General features: G+C 44.8%; 1 protein-coding gene across 5 annotated transcripts in view; it reads right to left on the reverse strand.

Annotated features, from left to right (window-relative positions):
* Window positions 1-25,883, reverse strand: part of LOC307221652 (phospholipase A2 inhibitor NAI-like) — a 70,283-nt gene that overhangs the window by 13,851 nt on the left and 30,549 nt on the right. For 2 of the 5 annotated variants that reach the window (XM_079986376.1, XM_079986377.1), the window contains exons 3-5: window positions 15,680-15,832; window positions 11,810-11,956; window positions 10,372-10,615 (exon numbers count right to left, since the gene is read on the reverse strand). In XM_079986376.1, coding sequence (XP_079842502.1) covers window positions 10,410-10,615; window positions 11,810-11,956; window positions 15,680-15,832 — 506 coding nt within the window. In that variant the 3' untranslated portion in view covers window positions 10,372-10,409. Of the gene's footprint in view, window positions 1-10,371; window positions 10,616-11,809; window positions 11,957-15,679; window positions 15,833-19,555; window positions 19,679-21,538; window positions 21,716-25,154; window positions 25,248-25,883 lie in introns of those variants that run through there. The other 3 variants (XM_079986375.1, XM_079986378.1, XR_013841439.1) reach the window with 3 other exon arrangements.

Genomic DNA, 25,883 nt, shown 5'->3' on the forward strand with positions numbered 1-25,883 from the left:
ATGCACAGTGACTCAAAGTCTAAATTTCCTCCATCCCATGTGTTTGGGGAAAATAATTTGTGCATTTGTTTCTAAAGATAAATTGGTAACAGCTAAGAGCTGGTGGGGGGGCAGGTCTCTGTCCAGAGGAGCTTGCAGATTTAATAGACTAGCTTATTCAGAAACTAGATATATGCAAACACACACACACAGAGATACATTTCCTTTCTTTTTATTTCACTTGTGATGCCGAGGAAAGCCAAAGACAGTGCGAAAGACATGGACTTTGGCATTTGGGCAATGAGAGAGAGTGCCAGCATCACAGATGTCCAGGGAGATTTGAGAAATATTAAAGACAGCGATGGATTCTTGTTTAGTCGTTTAGTTGTGTCCGACTCTTCGTGACCCCATGGACCAGAGCATGCCAGGCACTCCTGTCTTCCACTGCCTCCCACAGTTTGGTCAGATTCATGTTTGTAGCTTTGAGAACACTGTCCAACCATCTTGTCCTCTGTCGTCCCCTTCTCCTTGTACCCTCCATCTTTCCCAACATCAGGGTCTTTTCCAGGGAGTCTTCTCTTCTCATGAGGTGGCCAAAGTATTGGAGCCTCAGCTTCATGTTCTGTCCTTCCAGTGAGCACTCAGGACTGATTTCCTTAAGAATGGATACGTTTGATCTTCTTGCAGTCCATGAGACTCTCAAGAGCTTCCTCCAGCACCATAATTCAAAAGCATCAATTCTTACTGATGGACTTATATTTCTATTATGTGGCTGCATGACTTTGTTGGTTGAAAGAGTGGTTAATACCGAAGACTATTCAGTTGCTAGACTTAGATCGACATAATAATAATTCTGGCCAGTATGCATATCTATGGTATGATAAAGCTAAAATACCTAAGAGTTGCATGAACCATGTAGTTAGAAAGAAGCTTTATAGGGTATAGGAAAAATATAAAAACCTGCTGGAAATGAAAACACTTTTCCAGCAGGTGGCGTGTTGGAAGATGGCTGACAATAACATCTCTCTGACCTATGCGAGGTAATTAAGGGGCTGCTATGGGAAGTATATCGGGACGCAGGTGGCGCTGTGGGTTAAAGCCTCGGTGCCTAGAGCTTGCCGATCGAAAGGTCGGCGGTTCGAATCCCTGCGGCGGAGTGCGCTCCCGCTGCTCGGTCCCAGCGCCTGCCAACCTAGCAGTTCGAAAGCACCTCCGGGTGCAAGTAGATAAATAGGGACCGCTTACCAGCGGGAAGGTAAACGGCGTTTCCGTGTGCGGCTCTGGCTCGCCAGAGCAGCAATGTCACGCTGGCCACGTGACCCGGAAGTGTCTCCGGACAGCGCTGGCCCCTGGCCTCTTGAGTGAGATGGGCGCACAACCCCAGAGTCTGTCAAGACTGGCCCATACGGGAAGGGGTACCTTTACCTTTACCTATGGGAAGTATGCAGCCTTCCCACCCCCCCAGGAGGTGGGGGGAACTGTCTTGCCAGCGGTGTTCACAATGCACCCCCTGATCCGAGAGATGGGGGTGCCGAACACTTGGCACGAGCCCTCGGTGAAGTCAGATCTTCCTGATGCCGATTCCAATTAGCGCGTGCTGGTTGCTTCAGTTCGGAATTATAATTGGAAACATACGATTGGAAATGATGCTGAAGCACATACATCAATGGACCTCTGTGACCCGGGAGTGACGGATGGATAAGTAAATCTTCTGATGAATTACCACTAGGAGACTGTATGTTTGGAACGAAGGGGGGGTGGAGGAAAAAACTCTTTTTTTCTTTGCACGATGTGATATTAATAACCCTTCACCCCAGAAAGAAATAAGATCGTCACGTTTTTACTAATCATAAGCAGGATTTTAAGAACTGCGTGGGATAGATTACAATAGGAGAGAAGATTGGTGAACAGTGAGAAAGAGGAAATTTTTTATGACTCAGTTAAAAAATGGCGTCTCGCCAAGACAGGCTTGCCGGAGAAAGAAGGACAGGGGGAGGAGAATCAGGATTGTTCGAAAGAGAAGGAATGTTGGAATGCAAGTTTGACCTGACAGAGCCCCCTGATTTATTTGATTTATTTGGCTAGCCTGAGAAAAAATAAAGGACAGACCGGAGATTAATTTTGTTTATGGAAGCGTTGAACAGAGGCTGTCCCTGAGCGATATGGTCTTTGAAGAGTACAAAACCCACACAGAGACGCCAGTTTTCAATCTGCTTGTGAAAATCATCAGAGATTGCAAAGAAAGGAATATATGATAACAACAAGAAGAGAAAGAAAGTAATAAAGGACTATCCGGATCGAACTGGATAGAACTGTCTAATTAAAGCAGTAAAATAAGTGATGCCTGGAGTTATGGCCAAGGGCTTCTGGGAGATGATATACAATGAAATGAAAAAAAATTGTTTAAAAGGTCTTTTGGAAAAGGACTGGGAGCCTTTCTCTTAGGAATAACTAGTGTAGAGGTCCTTAGAGATCAGGGGGGGAAATGTTTTTATATGCAGCTACAGCAAATGGTATATGTTCAGAAATTTAAGGAGGGTCCAGCTCCAACAAAGGAGGAGAAATGGCAGAGGAAGTTGATGGAATATGCAGAAATGGCTATTTTAACTAGTAATATGAGAGAGCAGGACTAACGGGGCCTTTGAGAAATAATAATAATAATAATAATAATAATAATAATAATAATTTATTTATACCGTGCCCTCCCCAGCCAAAGCCAGGCTCAGAGTGGCTAACAACAGTAAAAATAGCACAGTTTACATAAAATCACAGTCAATTAATTGAAATACATTCTAAAATTAGTTCAGAATCAATTAAATTAAATTAATGGCAAGCATTGGGCTAGAGTTCTGTGAAGATTACAGAAGGAGAGAAGCGGTCAGACTGTACCTTGGCCAAAGGCCTGGTGGAACAGGCCCTGCGGAAAGATGTCAAGGGTCTTGCAGGCCCTGCGGAAAGATGTCAAGTCCTGCAGGGCCCTATTCTCTTGTGACAGAGTGTTCCGCCAGATCGGGGCCATGGCCGAAAAAGCCCTGGTTCTGGTTGAGGCCAGCCTAACCTCCCTGTGGCCCGGGATCTCCAAGATGTTTTTATTTGAAGACTGTAAGGTCCTCCGTGGGACATACCAGGAGAGGCAGTCCTGTAGGTGCAGTGGTGCCTCGCAAGACGAAATTAATTCGTTCCGCAAGTCTTTTCCTCTTGCGAGTTTTTCGTCTTGCGAAGCACGGTTTCCCATAGGAATGCACTGAAAATCAATCAATGCGTTCCTATGGAAACCGCCTTCAGACCAGGTCCGGGGACAATCTGTCCCCCGACCTCCTCTGAAGGCCGGCGGGCGGCAAAAGTCTTTGCTTCCCCCCGCCTGCCTTCCCGGGACAGCGGAGACTTCTCCGCTGTCCCGGGGCGATTTAAAAGCCCCCGGGAAGGCAGGCAGCGGGGGACAAAGACTTTTGCCCCCCCGCCAGCCTTCAGAAGAGGTCCTGGAAATTTCTCCGCTCTCCCAGGAAGGCAGGCAGGGGGGGAGCAAAGACTTTTGCCCCCCGCCGGCCTTCAGAAGAGGTCCAGGACCTCTTCTGAAGGCTGGCAGGGGGCAAAAGTCTTTGTCCCCCCTGCCTGCCTTCCCGGGGGCTTTTAAATCACCCCGGGACAGCGGAGAATTCCTCTGCTGCAGGACTTCCCCGCAGGGCTCTCCAAGCTACGGATAGCAGCCTGCTGCCCCGCGCGAGGGGCGCCCCTCGCGCGGGGCAGCAGGCTGCTATCCGCAGCCTAGGCGGGAACTCTTCTGAAGGCTGGCGGGGGAGAAGGGCTTTTCTTCCCACCGCCAGCCTTCAGAACAGCCTTCTGAATGTTGGCGGTGGGGAGGAAAACCTTCCTCCCACCGCAAGTCTTCAAGACAGGTCCGGGAACAGAGGAGAAGCGCTGCGCACCTTCCCCTCTGTTCCCGGACCTGTCCTGAAGGCTTGCGGTGGGAGGAGGGCTTTCCTCCCCACCGCCAACATTCAGAATGCTGTTCTGAATGTTGGCGGTGGGGAGGAAAAACCCTCCTCCCACCGCAAGCCCCGGGAACAGAGGAGAAGCCCTTCGCGCCTTGTCCTCTGTTCCCGGACCTCCCACCGCAAGCCTTAGGACAGGTCCGGGAACAGAGGAGAAGGCGCGCTGCGCTTCCCTGCTGTCCCTGGAGATTTCCCTATGGGCTTTCGTCTTGCAAAGCAAGCCCATAGGGAAATTCGTCTTGCGAAGCTGCTAAAAATCGTAAAACCCTTTCGTCTTGCGGGTTTTTCGTTTAGCGAGGCATTCGTCTTGCGGGGCACCACTGTACGAGGGTCCTAGGCCGTATTCGGCTTTAAAGGTTAAAACCAGCGCCTTAAACCTGATCCTGTACTCCACTGGGAGCCAGTGCAGATGGTATAGCACAGGGTGAATGTGATCCCACAGCAAGGACCCCATAAAGAGCCTCGCCTTGGCATTCTGCACCCACTGGAGTTTCTGGATGAGCTTCAAGGGCAGCCCCGCGTAGAGCGAGTTACAGTAATCAAGCCTGGAGGTGATCGTTGCATGGATCACTGTGGCTAGGTCAGGGCGAGAGAGGTAAGAAGCCAACTGCTTAGCTTGGTGGAGATGAAAAAATGCTGCCTTTGTTATAGCTGCAATCTGCACCTCCATTGAAAGGGAGGTGTCAAAGATTACACCCAAACTCTTAACGGACGGTGCTGGCACTAACTGCACCCCCGCAAGAGATGGGAGTTGTCTTTGAAGGATTTAACTTCAACCGGCTCCCATGTAACCATCCAGCCACAGCTTTCAAACATCTGATCAGTGTGTCTGGGGCCGAATCAGGATGGCCGTCCATCAACAGATAGAGTTGGGTGTCATCAGCATACTGTTGGCAGCCCAAACCAAAACTCCAGACAAGCTGGGTGAGGGGGCGCATAAAGATGTTGAAAAGCATCGGGAAGAGTATTGCACCCTGTGGCACTCCACACACCAAGGAGTGGCATGACAACTGTTCCCCCCCCCCAAGCGCCACCCTCTGCCCCGACCAGAGAGAAACGAGCACAGCCATTGAAGGACTGTGCCCTGGATCCCCACGTCGGCAAGGTGGTGGTCCAGAAGTTTGTGATCGATCATGTTGAAGGCTGCTGACAGGTCTAAAAGAATCAGCAGCCCCCACCCGCCTCGATCCAGCTTCCTATGGAGCTCATCTGTTAGGGCAACCAGAGCCGTCTTGGTCCCATGACCAGAGCAGAAGCTGGATTGGAATGGATCCAGAACTGATGTTTCATCCAGAAACCCACCAAGTTGTTCAGCAACTACTCTCTCAATCACCTTACCCATGAATGGAAGATTTGAAACTGGGTGGTAATTGGATAGATCTAAAGGATCTAATGATGTTTTCTTTAAGAGCGGGCACACCACTGCCTCTTTCAATTCCCCTGGGAATGTCCTGGTGCCAAGGGGAAAATTGATGATATCCCCTAGGGGGCCCAGCACCTTGTCTGGACACGCTCCAATCAGCCAGGATGGGCACGGGTCAAGAGGACAGGTGGTGGGCTTTCCAGCTCAGAGGAGTCTGTCCACATTGGTTGGGGATATTTGGTAAAAGTGGTCCAATACTGGACCCGAGGACAGTCGAGGGGCCTCCAGTTCTGTTATTGTATCCAAATTGAATTAAAATGGTTTGTAGAATATTTTAAAAATCACTCTGAACAAATTAAAATGTTAACAGAATTTGAAAAAATTCCGTAGTATAAAGTAATCTGAGATTAAATGGAAAAAGATAGAACATTGAATATTTAGAATATGCAGCAGTAAAAGATAATTAAAATTAACCATCAAGGGGAGGGGAAGGGAGGTAAAAGGTAAAGGTACCCCTGCCTGTACGGGCCAGTCTTGACAGACTCTAGGGTTGTGCGCTCATCTCACTCTAGAGGCCGGGAGCCAGGGCTGTCCGCAGACACTTCTGGGTCATGTGGCCAGCGTGACAAGCTGCATCTGGCGAGCCAGCACAGCACACAGAACGTCGTTTACCTTCCTGCTGGTAAGCGGTCCCTATTTATCTACTTGCACCCGGGGGTGCTTTCGAACTGCTAGGTTGGCAGGCGCTGGGACCAAACAATGGGAGCGCACCCCGCTGCGGGGATTCGAACCGCCGACCATGCGATCGGCAAGTCTAGGCGCTGAGGTTTTACCCACAGTGCCACCTGCGTCCCCCATTTATTATAATGTATTATAATACATGTATTATAATTATAATGTATTGTAATTATAATAATAATAATTTATTTATTTATTATTTATTTATAATTATAATAATAATTATAAATAGCAGAATGTAGGCACCCTATACCTATATATAGAAATGAGCAAACTGGTGATATTTTAGGGAGCAGGCCCACTACTTAAATAACAACAACAACAACAATTTTTATTTGTATCCCGCCCTCCCTGGCCAAAGCCGGGCTCAGAGCAGCTAACATCATATAAATAAGACATAAAAATATAATAAAACATAAAACAATATAAAAGTCACAATAACTTTAAACAATTTATATCAAACAAAGCAACATTCAACAATCCATCAGAATCTAATGGTAAACAGTAAAATTAAACATCAGCAAATAATAATTAAACCGTTCAACCACAATAAAGAATTACCAATCTGTAATCAATAGAAATAACAGCAAATCACAATGCATAAAATACCACAAAATATACAAAACCATGTAAAAGGATCAAGAGAAAGAAAGACATACAACTTATAAAACTTTTTTTAAAATAAAAAATAAATCATAGGAGCCTACACAAAACAAAACACCATACATGGAATGAGTCTACCCATGCAGCTTGATGGAGGTAGAAACTGTCTCTCATGTCTTGTTATGCTGCCCTTTCTACAGGGATATACGCTCGGTATTTATCACTCCTGTTATACAAAAATCTCTAAATGGGTCCAAACTTCAATGTCTAAAACTACTGGTAGAGGACTAGGATCTAGAGATCACGCTAAGCGTCGCCAAATTCTGTGCGACTGCCATAAAACTTAGGGAACAAGCTATACTACCAGAATGATTAAGGTTTTAAATGATAATTTTAGGTTATATTTTAGTAATCAAGATTTAATATATATTTTTAATTGCCACTATATCTGAATTGTCTCTGTTATACCCAATTGCAATTCAATGTATTCCTGTTGTGTTTTATGATTTTCCTGGTATTGTAAGTGAGCCGGAACTGGTCTGTGATGGTAATAATAAAATTCAATTCACTGTTGCTGTGTGTAGGTTTTATTTTATTTGTTTTTTATCTTATATTTGGAAATGTACATCCAGTTTTTACCCCTTTATTTTTTGGGGGGCCCCCAAGAGAGTGGGGCCCTAAGCTATAGCTTGTTTAGCTTATACGTAAATCCGGCACTGGTCAGGGAGATCCTTTGACCTAAAATAAGAACTTGTCGTGCCTCATTATTTATGGTTTAAGATGGTCTGCTAGGTGGGGGTAGGGGTAGGGCGCCTGGAAACACAAAACATTGATTATAGGACAGCAAGTAAATCAAGGTTTCTATAAAGTGTGCCATCTGCAAAGGAGAGTGTTGTGTTGAAAATGGTGTCATTTTGTCCAGATTTTCACTTTGGGGAATATGGCAACCCTACCATGACAGTATGTATAGGGTTGCATGGCCCAAATATTATGCCCACTTACTTTGGATTTATTTCCCCCCAAAAGTCAAGTGAGAGAGAACCCAGGAACTGTCTCTGTTAAACAGAGTGAAGAGTGGGCCTCATTCTGAAAGGTGAGGCTGGAGTGAGTGTTCAGGTGCAGGTTGACATGGCTCTGGGAAGCACTGCCAAAAAAAAAAAAATCAGATGGCACAAGAAAGGTGCAATCTATTCTTCTCTTGCTGGTAATGTGATTTAATAGGGGGACATCTAAATAAAGTTCCAGGAAGGGATTTCAACCACATGCCTTAAAGGCCTTGGAGTCCATACTCATCATACCTTTGTGAAATATACTCAAGAGTCGCAAAGTGATTTCATGCTCTTTATTCAGCTCATAGTGGTGAGGAGGAATGAATGAAAATCCCCTCAAAGTATCTGCTTTATATGCATTATTTACACAATGGGCTGCACATGATTGGCTAATTCCGGAATTCTACTGTAAGCCAATCAGGTTGTGGATTCACTTCTATCTGGAGCATGATTGGGTGGTTCCGTTTTGGGGAGGGTGTGGGCACTTCCTCTCCCTCTTTGCTCTCTCATCATCATTCTTCCAGCAATGTAGAACCATTTGCTTGTCTGAGCTCCAAAGCTTAGACTCCATCATAAACTTGACCAAAGTATGTCTTTGTAACTGGATCACCATTTTAAGCCCCTCTGGACAAAGCTGCTGTATCTGTTACTCTTCAACAAGTATTCTGAGTGAGTGAATGTTATCTTTACCTTTTCCAAGCAAGAATCTGTGTGATTATTACCATATTTTTTGCCCTATAGGACGCACGTTTCCCCCTCCAAAAATGAAGGGGAAATGTGTGTGCATCCTGTGGGGCGAATGCAGGCTTGAGTTGAAGCCTGGAGAACGAGAGGGGTAGGTGCGCACCAACCCCTCTCACTCTCCAGGCTTCAGGAAGCTCTCCACAAGCCGTGGGAGAGCTGCGCGAAGCCCGAAGCCTGGGGGCGGCTGAGCTCAGTGCCCCCCAGGCTTCAGGCTTCGCACCACTCTCTGCTGAACTTACAAACATGAGGAAGGGAGGATAATATCTAATAAATACAACTTTTCCGAGCATCAATACACATCTCTACTTGAAGGCCAGCAGGTGATGGCCTGACGTGATGTCATACCATCATGTTGTGCTTGTGTGTGGTGGGCACCCACATTCTGGGGCTCAGGTTGGTGCCTCTGGTCACAGGTGTCTCCTCCTCCTCCTGCAACAGGCTACTCCCCTTCTCCCCCCCAAAAAAAAAATCCCAGGAGGGGCATGAAAAGGGCGGAGGAGAGATCAACTGTACACAGTCTCAGTCATGGAAAAAGCCCTGGAGAGGAGACTTAGGCAGATGCGAGGTGTTTGGGGATCTTTCATCTTGGTAACTGATTTCATGGCGTAAAACCCACAGGAAATGAGCTGTTGTATTCATTAGGCCCGACACTCTGTGAAAATTGTGTTTTTACTAAGAAAGAGTTAACTCAAACTTTTGTGGAACCAGAAGAAACCCTAGTCCCCCTAAAAAATGGATGCAAAGCTTGCTGGCTCTCTTTAACTGTGAGGCCGAATTGTCTGCCTCAACATTCAGTCTGAACTGTTACAAGACTGAAATGTGTCCCAGTATAGGACTGTGATTGATTAATCTTCCCCAGGAATTTCAAAACGACACTTTAAGAAGTATCTGAATTTGTTCAAGAGGGACAGGCCACAACAAACTTTAAAGTAAATACCTTAGAATATTTACATGGGTTTGCATAAGAAAATATGCTGTACTCATGGATTGATTCTTAAAGAAATTCCTGAAATATTAGCTTTGGTGGGGGTTGCGCAGCACATCTGCTGTGGCACTCCCCATTATACCTCTAGTGGTAAAATGGGATATACAGTGGTACCTCGGGTTACATATGCTTCAGGTTACATATGCTTCAGGTTACAGACTCTGCTAACCCAGAAATAGTACCTCCGGTTAAGAACACTGCTTCAGGATGAGAAAAGAAATCGCTCGGCGGTGGCACGGCAGCAGCGGGAGGCCCCATTAGCTAAAGTGGTGCTTCAGGTTAAAAACAGTTTCAGGTTAAGAACAGACCTCCGGAACGAATTAAGTAGATAACCAGAGGTACTACTGTACCACTCTTGACAGCAAGGCAGCCCAATTTCTTGCATTCTTCTTCTCCATTTCTTGTTTCTCCCCATTTTACCTTAAGTGAAGAAATGGGATGCACCAAAGTCGACTAATTATTGATTAAAATTGGACCTGAAAGACTGGCCAGGGATTTCACCCCTGCTCGCTGCCAAAGGTATCTCCCATCTCCAAGCACTACAGTGGTACCTCGGGTTAGATACGCTTCAGGTTACATATGCTTCAGGTTACAGACTCCGCTAACCCAGAAATAGTCCCTTGGGTTAAGAACTTTGCTTCAGGATGAGAACAGAAATCGTGCTCTGGCGGCGCGGTGGCAGCAGCAGCAGCAGCAGCAGGAGACCCCATTAGCTAAAGTGGTGCTTCAGGTTAAGAACAGTTTCAGGTTAAGTACGGACCCCAGAATGAATTAAGTACTTAACCCGAGGTACCACTGTATTATTATGTTGCATTTGGTAAAATAACAACACACATTATTAACCATATATATTTATTTTCGACATGACTGAATGATTTCATTTGCACATGAAAGTCAAATACACCCTTTCTTTGAGGAGGAGCTTCTAGACTTCTAGAAAGAAAGCCTGGGAGTCCTCAGTCTGAGACCACCCCTGCTTCAACCACTAGGCCATCATAAATGGTGGTGTCTTCTGTGGCATCCTCGTCCATTGCTTCAGTGCACTCTAATTGAGTGATCTTAAATCCTGATGATTCAAGATCAGTCTCCAGCAACCCCTGATTGTAGTCACACGTACTACTTGTTGCACAGCCTCGGACAGCGCCCATCAGGATGCTTCCTCCTGTTGGAAAAACACACACACACATATTTTTGGAATCCAAAACCCTCTCCCTCAAACTGAAGGGTGAGCAACCTATTTCAGCCCAAGAGCCGTTTTCCAGTCTGGGTGACCTTCTGGGAGGTCCACAGGCCAATGGAAACATATGTAAAATTAACCTTTACACGGCAGGCTATTTTATACATACATTCAACCCCCCTCCCCGCTCTCTATACTCCCTCCAGGTAACCAAGATTCAGGGGCAACAATCCAGCCAGGCCAAAGCATACAGGTAGGCTATGAAGTGGGGCTTGTGAGGGGTGTGGCCTAGGGAGAGGAGGTATGGCTAAGGAGGATCTGAAGGGCCAGAGAGAGAGAGAGAGAGAGTCCTAGAGGAGTGCCTTTGGCCCCTGGGACTGTGGGTCTCCATCCTGCCCCCTCCAATTTAAAGTGCAAATTTGAAGATGTATTTTTATTGAACAAAATCTATATACCGCTTGAATGCAGTAAAAACTGATAGGGACTTACAAGAAATACTTACATTAGCAATAAAAGCAGTTAAAACCATTAAAACATTTAGAAGAAGAAGAGTTTGGATTTGATATGCTGCCTTTCACTCCCTTTAAGGAGTCTCAAAGCGGCTAACATTCTCCTTTCCCTTCCTCCCCCACAACAAACACTGTGAGGTGAGTGGGGCTGAGAGACTTCAAAGAAGTGTGACTGGCCCAAGGTCACCCAGCAACTGCATGTGGAGGAGCGGAGACTCGAACCCGGTTCTCCAGATTACGAGACTACCGCTCTTAACCACTACACCACACTGGCTCTCTTTTAAACTCTTACATTTAAAACTCAATTGAATGAACAGCAAAAGGGAATAGAGTATGTCCCTATGTGAATAGGCTTTTAAGGTGTTGCTGGGTAAAAAATGGAATAAACAGGCACAGGGTTTCAGACAAGAACTGCTGAAATCACTAGCCCCTTCCCCTGTACCCTCCTCCTCCCACCTCCCTGCACACACATCCCTCCTCCTTGGGCTCCTGCCCATCCCAGACACTCTGTGAGGGCAACGTGGGTCTCCTAATAACTTTCAGCACCCTTAATAAACTAACTATCCTAGTGTCTTTTAGACGAAGTCATGACTGCTAAAAGTGGCATGATACTGCTTTAAATGCATAGTACAGATGCGGCACTAGTTGCACTCCATCATACAAGACTCACCGAACTTCATGAGACCTCCAAGGTAGAAGCATTGATCCTCCTCATTTCTGCAGCTGACGGTCTTCAAGCCCTCGCAATTGTCTGACAAGATGGAGAAGCAACTCGGGCACTTCAGCCCATTGGGCTCCCTCGTCTCACTCTCAGGCACTGCAAAACAATCACCACACCAACATTGCAGTTAGTCAATGTATTTCTTTTGCAGATGCAAACCACAATGTACTGTATATGAGGGGTGGGAATTGTACTTTTCCTTCAAAGAGCGATGCCTACCACCTTCCAGCACTTCTCCAAGCAGAGTGCTTCAGCCATGCTCCATTCATCCAGGGCTACATTAAGGCATGGTGCAAGAGATTTCTGACTGGGGCCACATTCACAGCATACATTTCAAGCACAGGGATACCACTTTAAGCAATTGGGCTTAGCACTGAGCAGCATTGGGGGGCATTCTGAGAGACAAAATGGCAGCCACAGATGCACAGAAACGATGATAAAATTCTACAAAATGGCTCTCTTCCTTAGAGTGGGAAAGAGAAGGAAAGTTCTTAGTAGTTTTGTCCTTAAAAAACACTTCTGGGAAAACGTGTTTAGTTTTGGTAAAATAATGATTTCACCTAAGAAAAAATGCCAGCTAATAAGAGCTATTGTGTAGGGTTTGTTTGCTAATCCATAGCTCTGTGAAGGGAATAGGGGTTTCCCAATTAACTCTCAGCACCCTTAGGAAATTACCACTCCAAGAATTCTTTGTCCTAGTGTTGTTATAGTGTTTACAATAAAAACTTACACCAGGGTATTGGGAATGCTAAAGAGAACTACAAAATGGTGCCTCCTTCCACCAAGGAAGGAGGGGTGAGTGAAGGTCTACATCAGGAACACAGGAATGTGAACATCTAGATCAGAAACAAGGGTGGGACGAGAACAGAGTTCAAATCTGTACTTAAGCCACGACACTTGCTGGGTGACCTGGGGCCAGACATTGCCCCTTAGCCTCACCTATTTTACACGGGTGTTTGAGGCTAAAATGGAGAGCATGAGGGCTCTTTGGAGGAAAGAGTAGGGATGTAAATATCAGAAGCTGCTGCAGGAGAGGGACTGTGAGTAGCATCATGCAAAGAATGTTTCTAGGACTAAGGTAAAACTGTGAAGCTCCCTTATAAGTTTTGCTCATGTATGCTGCATGCTGTTCAATTAATCTTGTTATTGATACATGGTTTTTGGTTTTGTTGTGTCTGCAGTCTTTCTTTTACTATGCTATGTTGTTAAATAATGCAAAGATCCTCTTAGAAAGCCCTGTTCCCGTTGGCGAAGGCAGAAGCCCATGTTGCGGATGTTTGTAGAAGGGCTGGCCAATCCAGAGGTATCATACTGCTTTCTCACTTACTGGATCATCACCTTGTTGTGGTGAGTTGGTTTGCACGTTCCTATGACTTGAGTGAGCGAAGCCATCGGGAATCTCGTACTCCTAGCAGGGGCACCCAAGGCAGTAAGGTCAAAGAAAAGGAGCTAGAGAAAGAATGATCCCCAAAAAGTCCTCAATGGCGGAACAGGCTGATGATTACAAGCGGTATGTTAGAACAGCTGTGAAGACAGATGAAGGCTGTAGCAGATAGCAATTTACCGGTTCATTGTGACTACTCATGCCATCGGAACAGAGCCCTACTGGGAAGATTGTGCCTTGGTCAGCATTAACTGATCTACACACATAAAACAAATTCACACACAGGGGTCTTCCAAAAACCCATCCGAAACCCAAAAAGTCCCATGGCGATTGGCAAATGGTAATGGGGCAGGATCGTGAAATCCTTACTCATGAACCGGCACATGGGCAGTGGATACAGATTCAGTCGTTCTGACTCAAGGAATGAGGCAGTTGAGTAGAAGGAAAAGGAGGCTACACTTTCTTCTGTAACAAGAACATCTGATACATGGGGTAGGCTTAGCTATCAAAAATGATCTTGTGAAGCTCCTATCAGAAGTCTCTAACGGTAATAATGAGTGACTCTCAACCTCTCAAACAAAGCACACCAAAAACCAACAGGCTACCATTATAAGCACTTATGCATCAACACTGGATGCTGATGAAGGCATTAAAGAAAAATTTTACTCTCAGAAACTATAAGGAAAATAAACTCCTCCTCCTGGGTGATTTTAATGTAGGCGTTGGGCGAGATTTCGATCTGTGGCCTGGGACTATTGGAAAAGAAGGAATTGAAAACAGCAACAGAACAGCATCTTACTTTTGACAATATATGCAGCGCACAACCTTGTTATTACCAACACACTCTTTTGACAGAAAAATTAATTTTAAACTTCATAGTGGCATCCTTGATCAAACCACTGGCACCTCTTAGACTACGTCATCGTCTGTGCTAAAGATCGCCATGATGTGCTCCTTACAGGAGCTATGATGAGCACTGACAACTGCTGGACAGATCACCAGCTAATACACTCCACGATGGCTATCAAATTATACCTTAACGCCGGCTTCAAGGAAAGAAATCAAGGCACAAAATGAACACTCAAGTCTTTCAAGATCCCATTAAGTGGGATTGCTTCCAAATGACTCTTAAGGAGTCTGCTTTCAGAATTCCCTGATAAGATTGATGTACACTGGATCAAGCTAAAGACATCCATTATTGCAGCCTGTGAACAAACTAATGAATACCAAACCAAGGAACACCAGGACTGGTGTGGTGTTATTCCTATCTTCCTCTGCACCTGAGGGTCTCAGTCTGCAATTCATGGTAGCTCACTAAGCCAGGCTCCAGCTCAGCGCAGCTTCCAGCTTTGGGGTTCTTGGTTCAAATCCCAACCCCAGTTTCTGTCTCTAGTTTGAAAAGGATGGTGATACAGGCCTGCGTCAGCAGCTGGTGTACGCCAGGAGCCTAGCCGGGGCTTAGAGATGGAACGTTCATATTAATTGTTTCAGTGAGGGCCACATTTCCTTCAGTGCAATTTTTTAAACTTTCTATTGTTTGCACCACCTGGTTCGTCTCCCCTTTGTGTAGATAGTGCTCCTCTATACCTTAGTAATTAGGTGGCACTGGAGCCCATTGCATCTAATACATCTTTCTTAGCATTTGCTTTAACTTGAAGATATTAATTCCCTGAATGGACACCTAAAAGAAATCAGTTCCCTCCCATACAAGAAGGACAGAGACCTGTCCCACTAAAAATATCTCTACAAATGCATCAAGGAAAGTGGGTTGGTCTAGGTTTGGGGGCTAGAACTCTGGGAAACCAATGAGACAGCGAGTTGTAGTGGTTAGAGGGTTGGACTAGAATCTAGGAAACCAGGGTTCAAATTCCACTGTAGCCATGACACTTGCTGAGTGGCCTGGGGCCAGGAACCATCTCTCAGCTTGAGCTATTTCACTGGATATTTTGAGGTTACAATGGTGAGCGGAAGCTCAAGCTTTTTGGAGGAAAGCATAGAATGTAAATGCCAGAAGCTGCTGCAGGAGAGGAACTGTGGGTAACATTATGGGAGGGGTGTTTCTAGGACTATGGTAGAACTGTTATGCTCCCTTGTATTTCTTGCTAATAGATGCTGCATGTTGTTCAGGTAATCTTCTTATTGGGATGTTGGGTTTTGTTCTATTAGTTCCCGCCACCCCCATACTATGGCTCCAATGCTTCCCTGCTCGTTCCCTCTGTCAGTGGCTCCTCCCTGTCCCACCAGTCTGAATCAGGTTTGAAATATTCTTTTCTAGAGTCACCCTCACGCACCTCCTGGAGCGACTGACTGCCACAACCCTTCCTTGTCTAGCCAGTCCCTGACATCAGGATACTGCCCAAAACTTGTTTGTCTTTCTTTGACCTCTCTCATTACTTGAGTTTTGTGAGATCATCTTTTCTGATGATGATACTTACTTTCAGGAGGTCCGCTGTTGCACATATCTGTCTTGCAGCAGGAGAGCTTGTTGCGCAAGTATATTGATGAGGTTATGGAGACACTGGAATAGTTTGCATCACACAACTCTGTATCGATGCAGGACTTGAGAACCATTGTTGACCCCAAAAGTGCTAAAAAGAAAGAATTGGAAAAGAAAATAACTAGACCTGGAGATAGGACTGGTCCACCCATGAGGCAAGGATTGACGATCACCTTATGTGGCAGGATCCAGAGGGGCAGGTGATCTGACCACCAAGAAAAGCATCGCCTAATGCTCCTGTCTTTGAAGCTGTGATGTGATCCTTGGAGGCAAGATCTGCCACCTCCTCGTCAGTTCCTCTCCCCCATTTGAGCCACCCCATGTCCCTGTTGTTCGTTGCAGGGATCTAGGGCTGGTCCACCCATGAGGCAAGGGTTGAAGGTCTCCTTATATGGCAGGATCCAGAGGGGCAGGGGATCTGACCACCAAGAAAAGCATTGCCTGAGGCTGCTGCCTTTGAAGCTGTGGTTTGATCCTTGCAGGCAAGATCTTCCACCACCTCGTCAGTTCCTCTCCCCCAGCTGAGCCACATATATGTTTGCTCAAATTGAGCATTGACTTCCTCCCGTCCCCCTCCCTGACTTCCATATGCAATCACTTTTATCTTCTCATTTCTAAATCACCCTGTTTACTTTACCTCCATACTTAAAAGACCTACTTCTAATATTTATATACAGGTATCAAATCATAACCTAACAAAATATTTTAAATCAATCCTGTAAATGTTTTAAAATGTTTGTGATGTTCATTCATATATTGTACAAATTAACTCCAGTCCTTTTCAAACACTTTGTCTTGCTGGTTTCAGATTTCCCCCGTCAGTCTCGCCAGCTCGGCGTATTCAATCATCTTTGTCTGGCATTCTTCCAACATTGAAAGTTCCAGCTGCTTCCATTTCTGGGCTAAAAGTATCTTTTCTGCCGTGGTAGCATACATAAATATATTTATGTTTTTTGGGGAATTTTTTCACCTATTATCCCTAATAAAAAAGCCTCTATTTTTTTTTACTAAAATTATTTTTGAAAATCTTTTTCCAGTTCATCATATATATATAAAAAACATCCCAGTAGGCTTTAATCTAAGGATGCATCCACCACATATGAAAGAAGTTCCCTCTCCATTTCTGGGCTAAAAGTATCCTTTCTGCCATGGTAGCATACATAAATATATTTATGTCTTTTTTGGGGGAATTTCTTCACCTATGATCGCTAATAAGAAAGCCTCTGGTTTTTTTACTAAAAGTATTTTATATATCATATCCCAGTAGACTTTAATCTTAGGACACATCCACCACATTTGAAAGAAATTCCCTTCCTTCTCCTTACAGTTCCAACATACCTTATCTTGAGTTCTATGCATTTTAGCAAATACCACCTCGGAGCTCCTTTTTGAGGCTCCCTCCACCTTGCGGGTGTCCTTGCAGGCACACTGCCTCTTTCCTTCTGGGGTGGTCATTTGCAAAGCTCAGGCTGCAAAGCCACCCTACCTGTGCCTTGCAGGGCTGCCTGTACTGCTTGGCTGCCTTTGACTGGCAGAGTGGGCTCCGTCTTTCCTCCTGTGCTGAAAAAGCAGGCAGGTGGCAGCCAAGGCTGTCTCTGGCCGGAGTCTGCACTCCATCCAGGTTCTTGCAGCTGGGGAGGGGGAGCACTTTAACTGAGTCCCCGCCCCACTATTGGCTCATGTGAGCCATTGGTGATTTGGGGTTTCTGCAAAATTGCTTGGCTGAGGCGAGGGTAGCGGTGTGCTCTTAACCCAAGCAGTTTAAGGAGAGAGGGAGGAATAACCTTTATAAGCCTTGTCATGCAGCTTGTTTCTCCCACTGCCGGTATGAGAGACAGACCACGATGGTGATTTCACTCAGCGATATATCTTTCATGAAACTGCCACCCCTCCTGAGTCCCTCTGCCTCCAGCTCCAGGCTGCAGCTTGCTTAGTTTTTCCTTAGCGTGCTGGGTGCTGGAGGCAGAGGGACTCAGGATAGGCAGGGTTTCCCCCTCCGATTTACTGCTGAGTGAATCTGTCATCACGGTCTGCCCCTCATACCGGTCCTGGGGCGATATATCAATAAATCGCCCAAGCCTAATCTTCAGTCACCCTTTCTTCCGGGTCTGCGTTGTGGGGAACATTTCATGGTTTGACTCAGGTATCCAATTGTGTTGAGCAGGCCCTGCTTGGAGCAGAAAGAGATTTCTCCAGTTTTATCTATTTGTTGAATGTGAGTCAGGACTGGAGTACCTTTGGCTGTCCAGAGGTTTCTACCACCCTTCTTATTAGTTCAGGAGGTTTCATGGGAAGCAATTCATGAATGAAATGTTTTGTGGCTACCCAGGTAACTGGACAGGGTGGATAAAAATCCATTATTATTATTTTTTTAAATCAAAATGATCAGATTTTTTAATTTAAATCAGATTTTTTCAATTTAAATTGGACCTTTTTAATTTAAATTGGATTTTTTTAAAAAAATAAATGCTTTTGGACGGAAAATCTTACATTATGGTCCAAAGGCTATCCTCATCAGGAAATAAGGGTTTGTTTTAAGTTTTTCATGTGTGCTATAACTCCCTCCAAGATATTTCTTAAAAAATCATTTAACCACATCAGTTAACAAACTTGGATACATATGCTATAATGTTATTATTTTAGTTAAATAAATTGTTTAGATTGTTATTAATGAAATGATTATTTTTCTCCTTTCAGTAAAGTACAGCAGAAAAGTTGTCCAAATATAAACAGTTAATTTATTAAACCTCACAAAAATTTCATAATTATCTGTGAATGTATTTCTAATAGTATAACCAAATCAGTTATTTTTGATATAACTGTAAAAACTACTCTGAAAATTTATTATTCAAAAACGGAAACTTCATCTCGTAAATATTAAGATTATACCAGCAAGAATGAGTCTTTCTGTAAAAATAATAATAATTAAATCAAGTTTTAATGACTAGTGATTTAAATCATGATTGAAATTGATTTGATTGAAATAAATCCACCTTGTAACTGGACCAATGAGAGTCGATGCTGGAATTCATAAAGGGAGCATGTACCACAGGCAATTAGGAAAGGGCAATATGTCAGTGTCAGTTTCTCTTGGTTTCTTATTTTAAGTTCATTTCTCTACATTTTCATATCAGTTTCCAACTCTCACCCCCATCAACATTTAGTGTGAATGTTATTTTCACTCTTAGACCCTATCTGCAGGGTCATACTGATTTAAGCAGTTATGGTTTCCCCCATGGGGGTGGGGGGGGATATTTGTTGAATATATTGGCTGTGAATCCTGGCGGACTAGCTCTCTGCCTTGCAGGTTATTTTTCACTTGGCCTGGGAGATGGGAACCTGATAGACTGACTCCAACTAAAAAAGCTGAGGCTGCTGAATGGAAACTTGGGTTGGGGTATTGTTTGGCTTCTATTGTTGCTGTTACTGGTATCCATCTTTTCTATCTTTATTTTTAGCTCTTCTTATGAATTAGGTGACTGTTGCTTGATTTTGTTGTAGCTTCTTATATGCACACTTTACCCTAGTATGTGCATTTGTCTATTGATTACATGGCCGGACAACTGAATTGCAAAAATGGGAGAAGGGTAGATTCTGAAGGATGGCTTTATTTTGCTCTGCCAATTGAGTAAACGCACCTTTAAATATGAACTGAGTTGAATTTCTTCCCTGCTCCTACAGGCAATGCAGAACCTAGAACACCACTTTATGAAAAGTCATGTTCCGTGGCTTGTGGCTAAGATATGGCCTTAGAAAGTGAGTCAGGGGGTTTACGTTTTGGTGATCAAAGAGGCTGAAAGTTCTTCTCACTTACACAGTTTGCCAACTCCACGGGAAGAGAAGCAGGACTGGTCACTGGACTCGTCACACTCCTCAGTGGTGGGATTTGTGCAATCTTTTCCTTCATTGAAACAAGACTCACATGTCAGAGATGCCACTGCAGACAGGGGGGAAATGGGTTTAGAAAACTTTAGTAACTGTGTAGGAGGAATAGGTCTGCGTCAAGGTACATGAACACAACACTTTCTGCTACAAACGCCATCTTACGAGAGGCAGCAAAGGCTACCGACTTCGATAGCTTCAAAAGTGGACTGGATAAATTCATGTTTACCATCCTCTATTGATATATTTTTTCCTGCAACGTTGGAGGCACTATTTGTCTGATTACTAGTTACTGGAAACTGCAGAAAGGGAGCTGTTGCACTCAGATCTTTCTTACGGGCTTCCCATATAACCCATGGCAAGAACAAGATGCTAGACTAGATGGACCATTGTTCATCTACATAATGCTTCCTATATATATTCCTTCAGTAGATCTTATACTCTGAATGGGGGTGGGCCTTGCATAGACCAGAGAATGATTGTCCAAGATGGCTCCTGCCGTCTGAGGGAGAGGACCAGTAGAGAGGGTGTGGGGAAACCTTTAACCCTCCCGAAGTTGCTGCACTACAACTCCCATCAGCACCAGCAAACATGACAGACTCTGGTAAGCACATCTGGTACCCCTAGAACCTGACTCCACTCAAAGATTGGGGTGGTGTGTCACAGCAGCAAACTAAAAGATTGCATGGGGTGGGGGCAGGATAATTCCACTCCGAAATAAAAGGTTAACAACTTTGGTTGGCCCTTTGGTCAGCCCCCACGGCTTTTCTCTTCATCAAATCTGGCCCTCTTTGAAAAAAGTTTGGACACCACTGCTTTAAATTTAAGCTAGGATTCTGGTTTATTGAAGAGTTAACTATTGCCTCTTTTGCTCCCCCAATGTACTTGGAGATGCCATACCTCTGTATGCATTTGGTAAAATAAATATTATTGAGAACAAAGTTTCAGGAGGAAAGGGCAGAATTTGAGTGGACGATGAGGGAAGCAAACAGGAAAAAAGTTCAAGAAACATACTCTTTGTTGTAGATGAAACCTAGGATTCTGGTTTATCCAAGAATGGGCAACTGCCCCCATTGCTCCCCCAATGGACTTGGGGATACTGCACCATAGCTGTCAAGTGTCCCTTATTTGAAGGGACTGTCCCTTATTCCAGTGGCATGTCCCGCTGCTGTCCCTTATTGATAGATGTCTCTTAAATGTCCCTTAAATGATGTCCCTTAAATTTCAAAGGAAGAAGCTCCTCTCCCTCCCTCCCAGCCAGCCAGGGAGGAGTGAGGTTCCAACTGTGTTGCTTGGCTGTGTTGCTCACCCAATAAGAAGTCTAAGAACGACTGGGGGATGGAGCTTGCATGCCTTGTGTGTGGCTAGTTAATGCAAGCTGAGGGGTTTTTTTTGAATGTTGGATGCCATTTTGTTGCACGTGCTGCTGCAACCTTTGAGGGCAAAGCCAGGCCAGGGAGCCATCTTAAGTTGAGGCTGCATAGGCCTTGTTGTGCATGTGATTCAGATTCTATTCAGTTGAACCTCTGGTTACAAAGTTGGTTGGACAGTGTTCTCGAAGCTACCAGCATGAGTTTGGCCAGACTGCAGGAGGACGGGGAAGACTGGAGTGCCTGGAACAGGTGAGGCTGCAAGTCCCTTATTTTGGCTGCTGGTCCCTTATTTTCAAATCTGTAAGTTGACAGCTATGCTGCACCTCCCAGTATGTATTTGGTTAAATAAAAACAAATATTGGGAACAAACTATCCTGATTGAAGATCCCTTGTAGCTTGACCATATGCTTTATTCCTCTCCCTTTCAAAGGAAGCACAAGTCCTTCTTCCTTTCTTCTCCTGCTTTAATGGCTGACGCCCCCCCCCCCTTAATTACTTCCTGGAAACATGATGAACTGCCCAGCAGCTGTGGTTCTGCTCACCTGGATTCAGAAGGGTCAAGAGGAGGCAGGAGATCAGGAGTGTCTTCATCATTCTAGAGAGCTGAAGAGCCAAGAAGGAGTTCGAGAACAGCACTGGGTTGAGCAAAGAACTGAGGCTTAGTTGGAGGAATTTATAGAGGATTGCAAGGAGCACTTGCCAGCACTCAGGAACAATGGATTCAGGGCAGTGCAACAAATTGCCAGAATTCTAATTGTGCTATACCATAATATAAAGTACAGTGTTGAAAAGCAATTAAGTCTCTTCCCCCTTCCAATAACTCCAAGGACACGTCCCTCCTAATCTGTGCCAGCGTCAGTTTCACCATCCTGGATGTGGGGAAACAAGTCCCATCAGGTTACAGCACTGAAATTGGATTAGGTTTCTGGAAGCCAAGGCGGTTTCCCTGACAGCATGAACTTTTTTGAAAGGGGGACAAATGTCTGTCAACAGTTTCCTTTTTGGTACAGTAATAAAATGAATAGTGACCCGTATCCCTTCACTCCCATTAAATGCAGTTGCATTTGGGGTAAATCAATCTCTTCCCCCTTCCAAGAGCTCCAAGGACATTTCCCCCCTTTAACCTGTGGCACCCACAATTTCACCACCCAGGAAGTGAAGCCCCATCAGGTGACACCAGAATTCAAAGCTCAGCAGTGAAATTGGATTAGATTTCCAGAAGTCCAGGCAATTTTGCCAGATTTCTCTTATAGTCAGAATCATGAATTTATTTATTTTTGCTAAGGGGAGACAAGTGTCTGTCCAGTTTCCTTTGTTGTTATATAGTAATAAAATCCACAGTGACTCACAATCTAGATTTCCTCTGTCCCATTAAATGCACTTGTTTTTAGGCTAAAGAATTGGTCCACTTGCTCTTTATAATAAGTTGGTTACATTTAAGAGCAGGTGGGGGGGGGGGATTGCAGGTCTGTGTCCAGAGGAGCTAGCGTATTTAAGGGACTGTCTTTTACTGGGGCTGGATATACAGAAGCTCAGCTCCACGTCATTTGCTCTTGCTTCACTTGTGATGAAAGTCAAAGACAGCGTGAATGATGTGGACTTTGGCGTTTGGGTAATGCGAGGGGGGGGGAGTGGCAGCATCACAGATATCTGTGGAGAGGTTTCTTGGTGCAATGTTAGTATTATGTATATATTTGTGTAATATATAATGTTGCTATATAATCTACTGTAAGCTTAGGCTCTTCACATTGTTTCTTCTAAGAAGAATGGGACTCCCAGATGTTGGTAAGCACAATGGAGAGCGTGGGGAGAGTGACTTTGGGCTCATGTCCTCTTCCTTCACCATCTTCTTCATATTATAAGAGGGAATTATTATAAGGTGATGTACTGATGTTATTTAACTCTAAAGAACTTAGCTTGAATGTATAAGAATGTACCAAATAAATGTTGGAAATGTAAGAATTGCAAGGGGTTATTCTGTCACATGTGGTAGACCTGTAGGGAGGCCAAGGTCTTTTGGGTCATGACTTTTCCAAGAGTCCAAAATCTTTCTGGCCGGGGATATTGGTCAGCAAAACTACAAACTCAGTTTATATATGCAGCTGTATTTATATATGCAGCGATAGTGGCAAGGGATCTTTATGCTAAGAAGTGGAAAGTTGTGAGAATACCCTGAAAGGAAAAATGGATGGTGAAAGCCTTAGAATTGTGTTTTAATATTCTGCTGGAAGCCGCCCAGAGTGGCTGGGGAAACCCAGCCAATGGGTGGGGTATGAACAATAAATGATTATTAAATTGTTGTTGTTGTTGTTGTTGTTGTTGTTGTTGTTGTTGTTATATGCAGAGATGGCAAAGGTAAAGGAGGAGAGGCTAGTACAACTGAGGCCCTTCCCCACATAATGCATTGGATCTGAGGGGCAGGGAGAGGGCAAAGCCTCCCTGGACGGCATGGGGGGGGGAGTGCAAGGAGTCTAGATTCCCCCCCCAATACACACACACACACACACACACACACACAAACAAACAAACAAACACACACATATAACAGTACCTCTGGTTATGTACTTAATTAGTTCTGGAGGTCCGTTCTTAACCTGAAGCATCATTTTAGCTAATGGAGCATTCTGCTGCTGCCACGCCGCCGCTGCGTGGTTTCTGTTCTCATCCTGAAGCAAAGTTCTTAAACCGAGGTAATATTTCTGGGTTAGCAGTGTCTGTAACCTGAAGCATATGTAACCCGAGGTACCACTGTGTGTGTGTGTGTGTGTGTGTGTATATATATATATATATATATATATATATACATATATATATATGTTTTTGTCTAATGTTGCCACCTTCTAAAATTTATTTATTAATGCATGCTTCTCTTTTTGTAAATGTATGAAATAAAATAAAATTGGGATTATGAGGTTTTCTTTGATCAGTGGAGGCTGTACGTGCTGTGTCCTGTTTGTGATGTGGTTGTGGAACTTGCCATTCTTCTGACAGAAGATGCTGTATGTGGGCATGGGGGGACAAAAATGGGGTGTGTGTCAGTTGTGTGGAGTGAGAAATGTCCATGTTTTCATCCGAGGAATGTTGGAGGGTATGCAGTGGCTCTTGAACATCAGTATGAAGCTGCTGGGAAGAGTCAACTGGAGTTTTGGAGTGAAACTCTGGATTGCTGCTTGGATGCCCTGGTGCATGACAGCCAACAAACTGAGCTTGAACCGTGAAAAACTGGAGGCCTTATGAATGAGTGATTTCTGGGTCTTGGAGATAGGTCAATTGCTTGGCAGCCTAGACACAGGGGTTTATGCACTGGTAACCTAAAGACTTGATATTGGCAGTATGCAGTGGGACTGTCTTTGTATCAGGTCCAGAAGCTGCAGCTATTGCAGAACACAACAGCCAGAGTGCTCATAGCAGCAGGCTACTGGCCACATGTCACTCTGTTGCTGAGACAGTGGCACTGGTTGCCAATTTGCGGCCAGGTCACATTGAAGGTGCTTATGTTTATTTCCACTGATTCCTGAGCAATGTGAGCCTAAAGTGCCTATACCCCTGAGTTTTAGTCAGCCTTCAGTTCACAGGAAGCCATTAGTGCAACAGGACAGAGAAAAGCTTTTATTCCTTTCTCATAACACTAGAATTTGTGGGCAGCCAATGGCAGTGAATGCCGTAGGATTTGAGAAAGATGGAAGGAAGTACTGTGGTTAGGAATGGGATCTTTTCCGGAGGCCTGGCCATATCCCAAAATCTTCGTAACCTGAGGCGCCCTTTATGCGCATGCGTGCGGCGCTGTGGAGCACTTTTGCTGAAGAAACATGGTTTCACAATTTCTTTCTAAAATCACCAAGCTGTTAATTTGGCTGAGTAAGGGAAGCCAAAGGAGAGAGAAAATTGGGAAACTATGGAGGCCTTGAGTGATCTATACCAGGAGTGGGGAATTGCTGACCTGGGGGCCAAATGCAGCCACAGCATGCTCCTCCACAGGACCTAGGAGACGGGGGGGGGGGAGGTAGTACATTGTTCTTCTGTTTGGGATCACAAGGGGGACATCAGAAAATGTTTGCATATATTGTGTGAAGACTAGCATTTATATTTTGACTACATAAAATGCCATGATGCCTCTTCCTCCCTCTGCTTCCTCTTCTGTCAACATGCCCCGCTTACTTGTCCCCATGGAAACAGAGAGTTGGCGCTGAAGTCCTGGTGAAAGGTAGCGTGACTGGGCATGGTGAGAGGTGAATGAGAAGGCGGACTTCCCTTGCCTCTCCTGTGGACGATGTGCTCTGCTCTCTGAGGGGACTGCCACCCGCCTCTGAAGTGTGGGATATTTACCATGCAGCGAAACCAACACTGCATGTTTGCTAGATAGGCACACTCCCACTGTGCCCTGTTTGTTGAGGGTGTGGGCACTTCCTCTTCCATCTCCAGGTGGTAGTGAATCCACAACCTGATAGGCCTACAGGTGAATCCCGGAATTAGCCAATCATGTGGGGCCCATTGTGTAAATAAAGCTGAATAAAGAGCATGAAATCCACACTCGACTCCAAGTATATTTCACCCACTGTGCCCCATTTTGTTGAGGGTTTGGGCACTTTGCTCTCTCATCATCATTCTTCCAGCAATGTAGAACCATTTGCTTGTCTGAGCTCCAAAGCTCAGACTCCACCATCAGCTTGACCAAAGTATGTCTCTGGAACACCATTTTAAGCCCCTCTGGACAAAGCTGCTGTATCAGTTACTCTTCAACAAGTATTCTGAATGAGTATATGTTATCTTTACCTTTTTCAAGCAAGAATCTGTGTGATTATTGTTTTAAGGGGGGGAGAAAGGAAAGACTTTTTAAGCAGCAAGGGGATACACTCTGCTGAACTTACAAACACGAGGAAGGGAGGA

This window comes from Podarcis cretensis (genome assembly GCF_951804945.1).
Source record: "Podarcis cretensis genome assembly, chromosome: 8".
Taxonomy (NCBI): domain Eukaryota; kingdom Metazoa; phylum Chordata; class Lepidosauria; order Squamata; family Lacertidae; genus Podarcis; species Podarcis cretensis.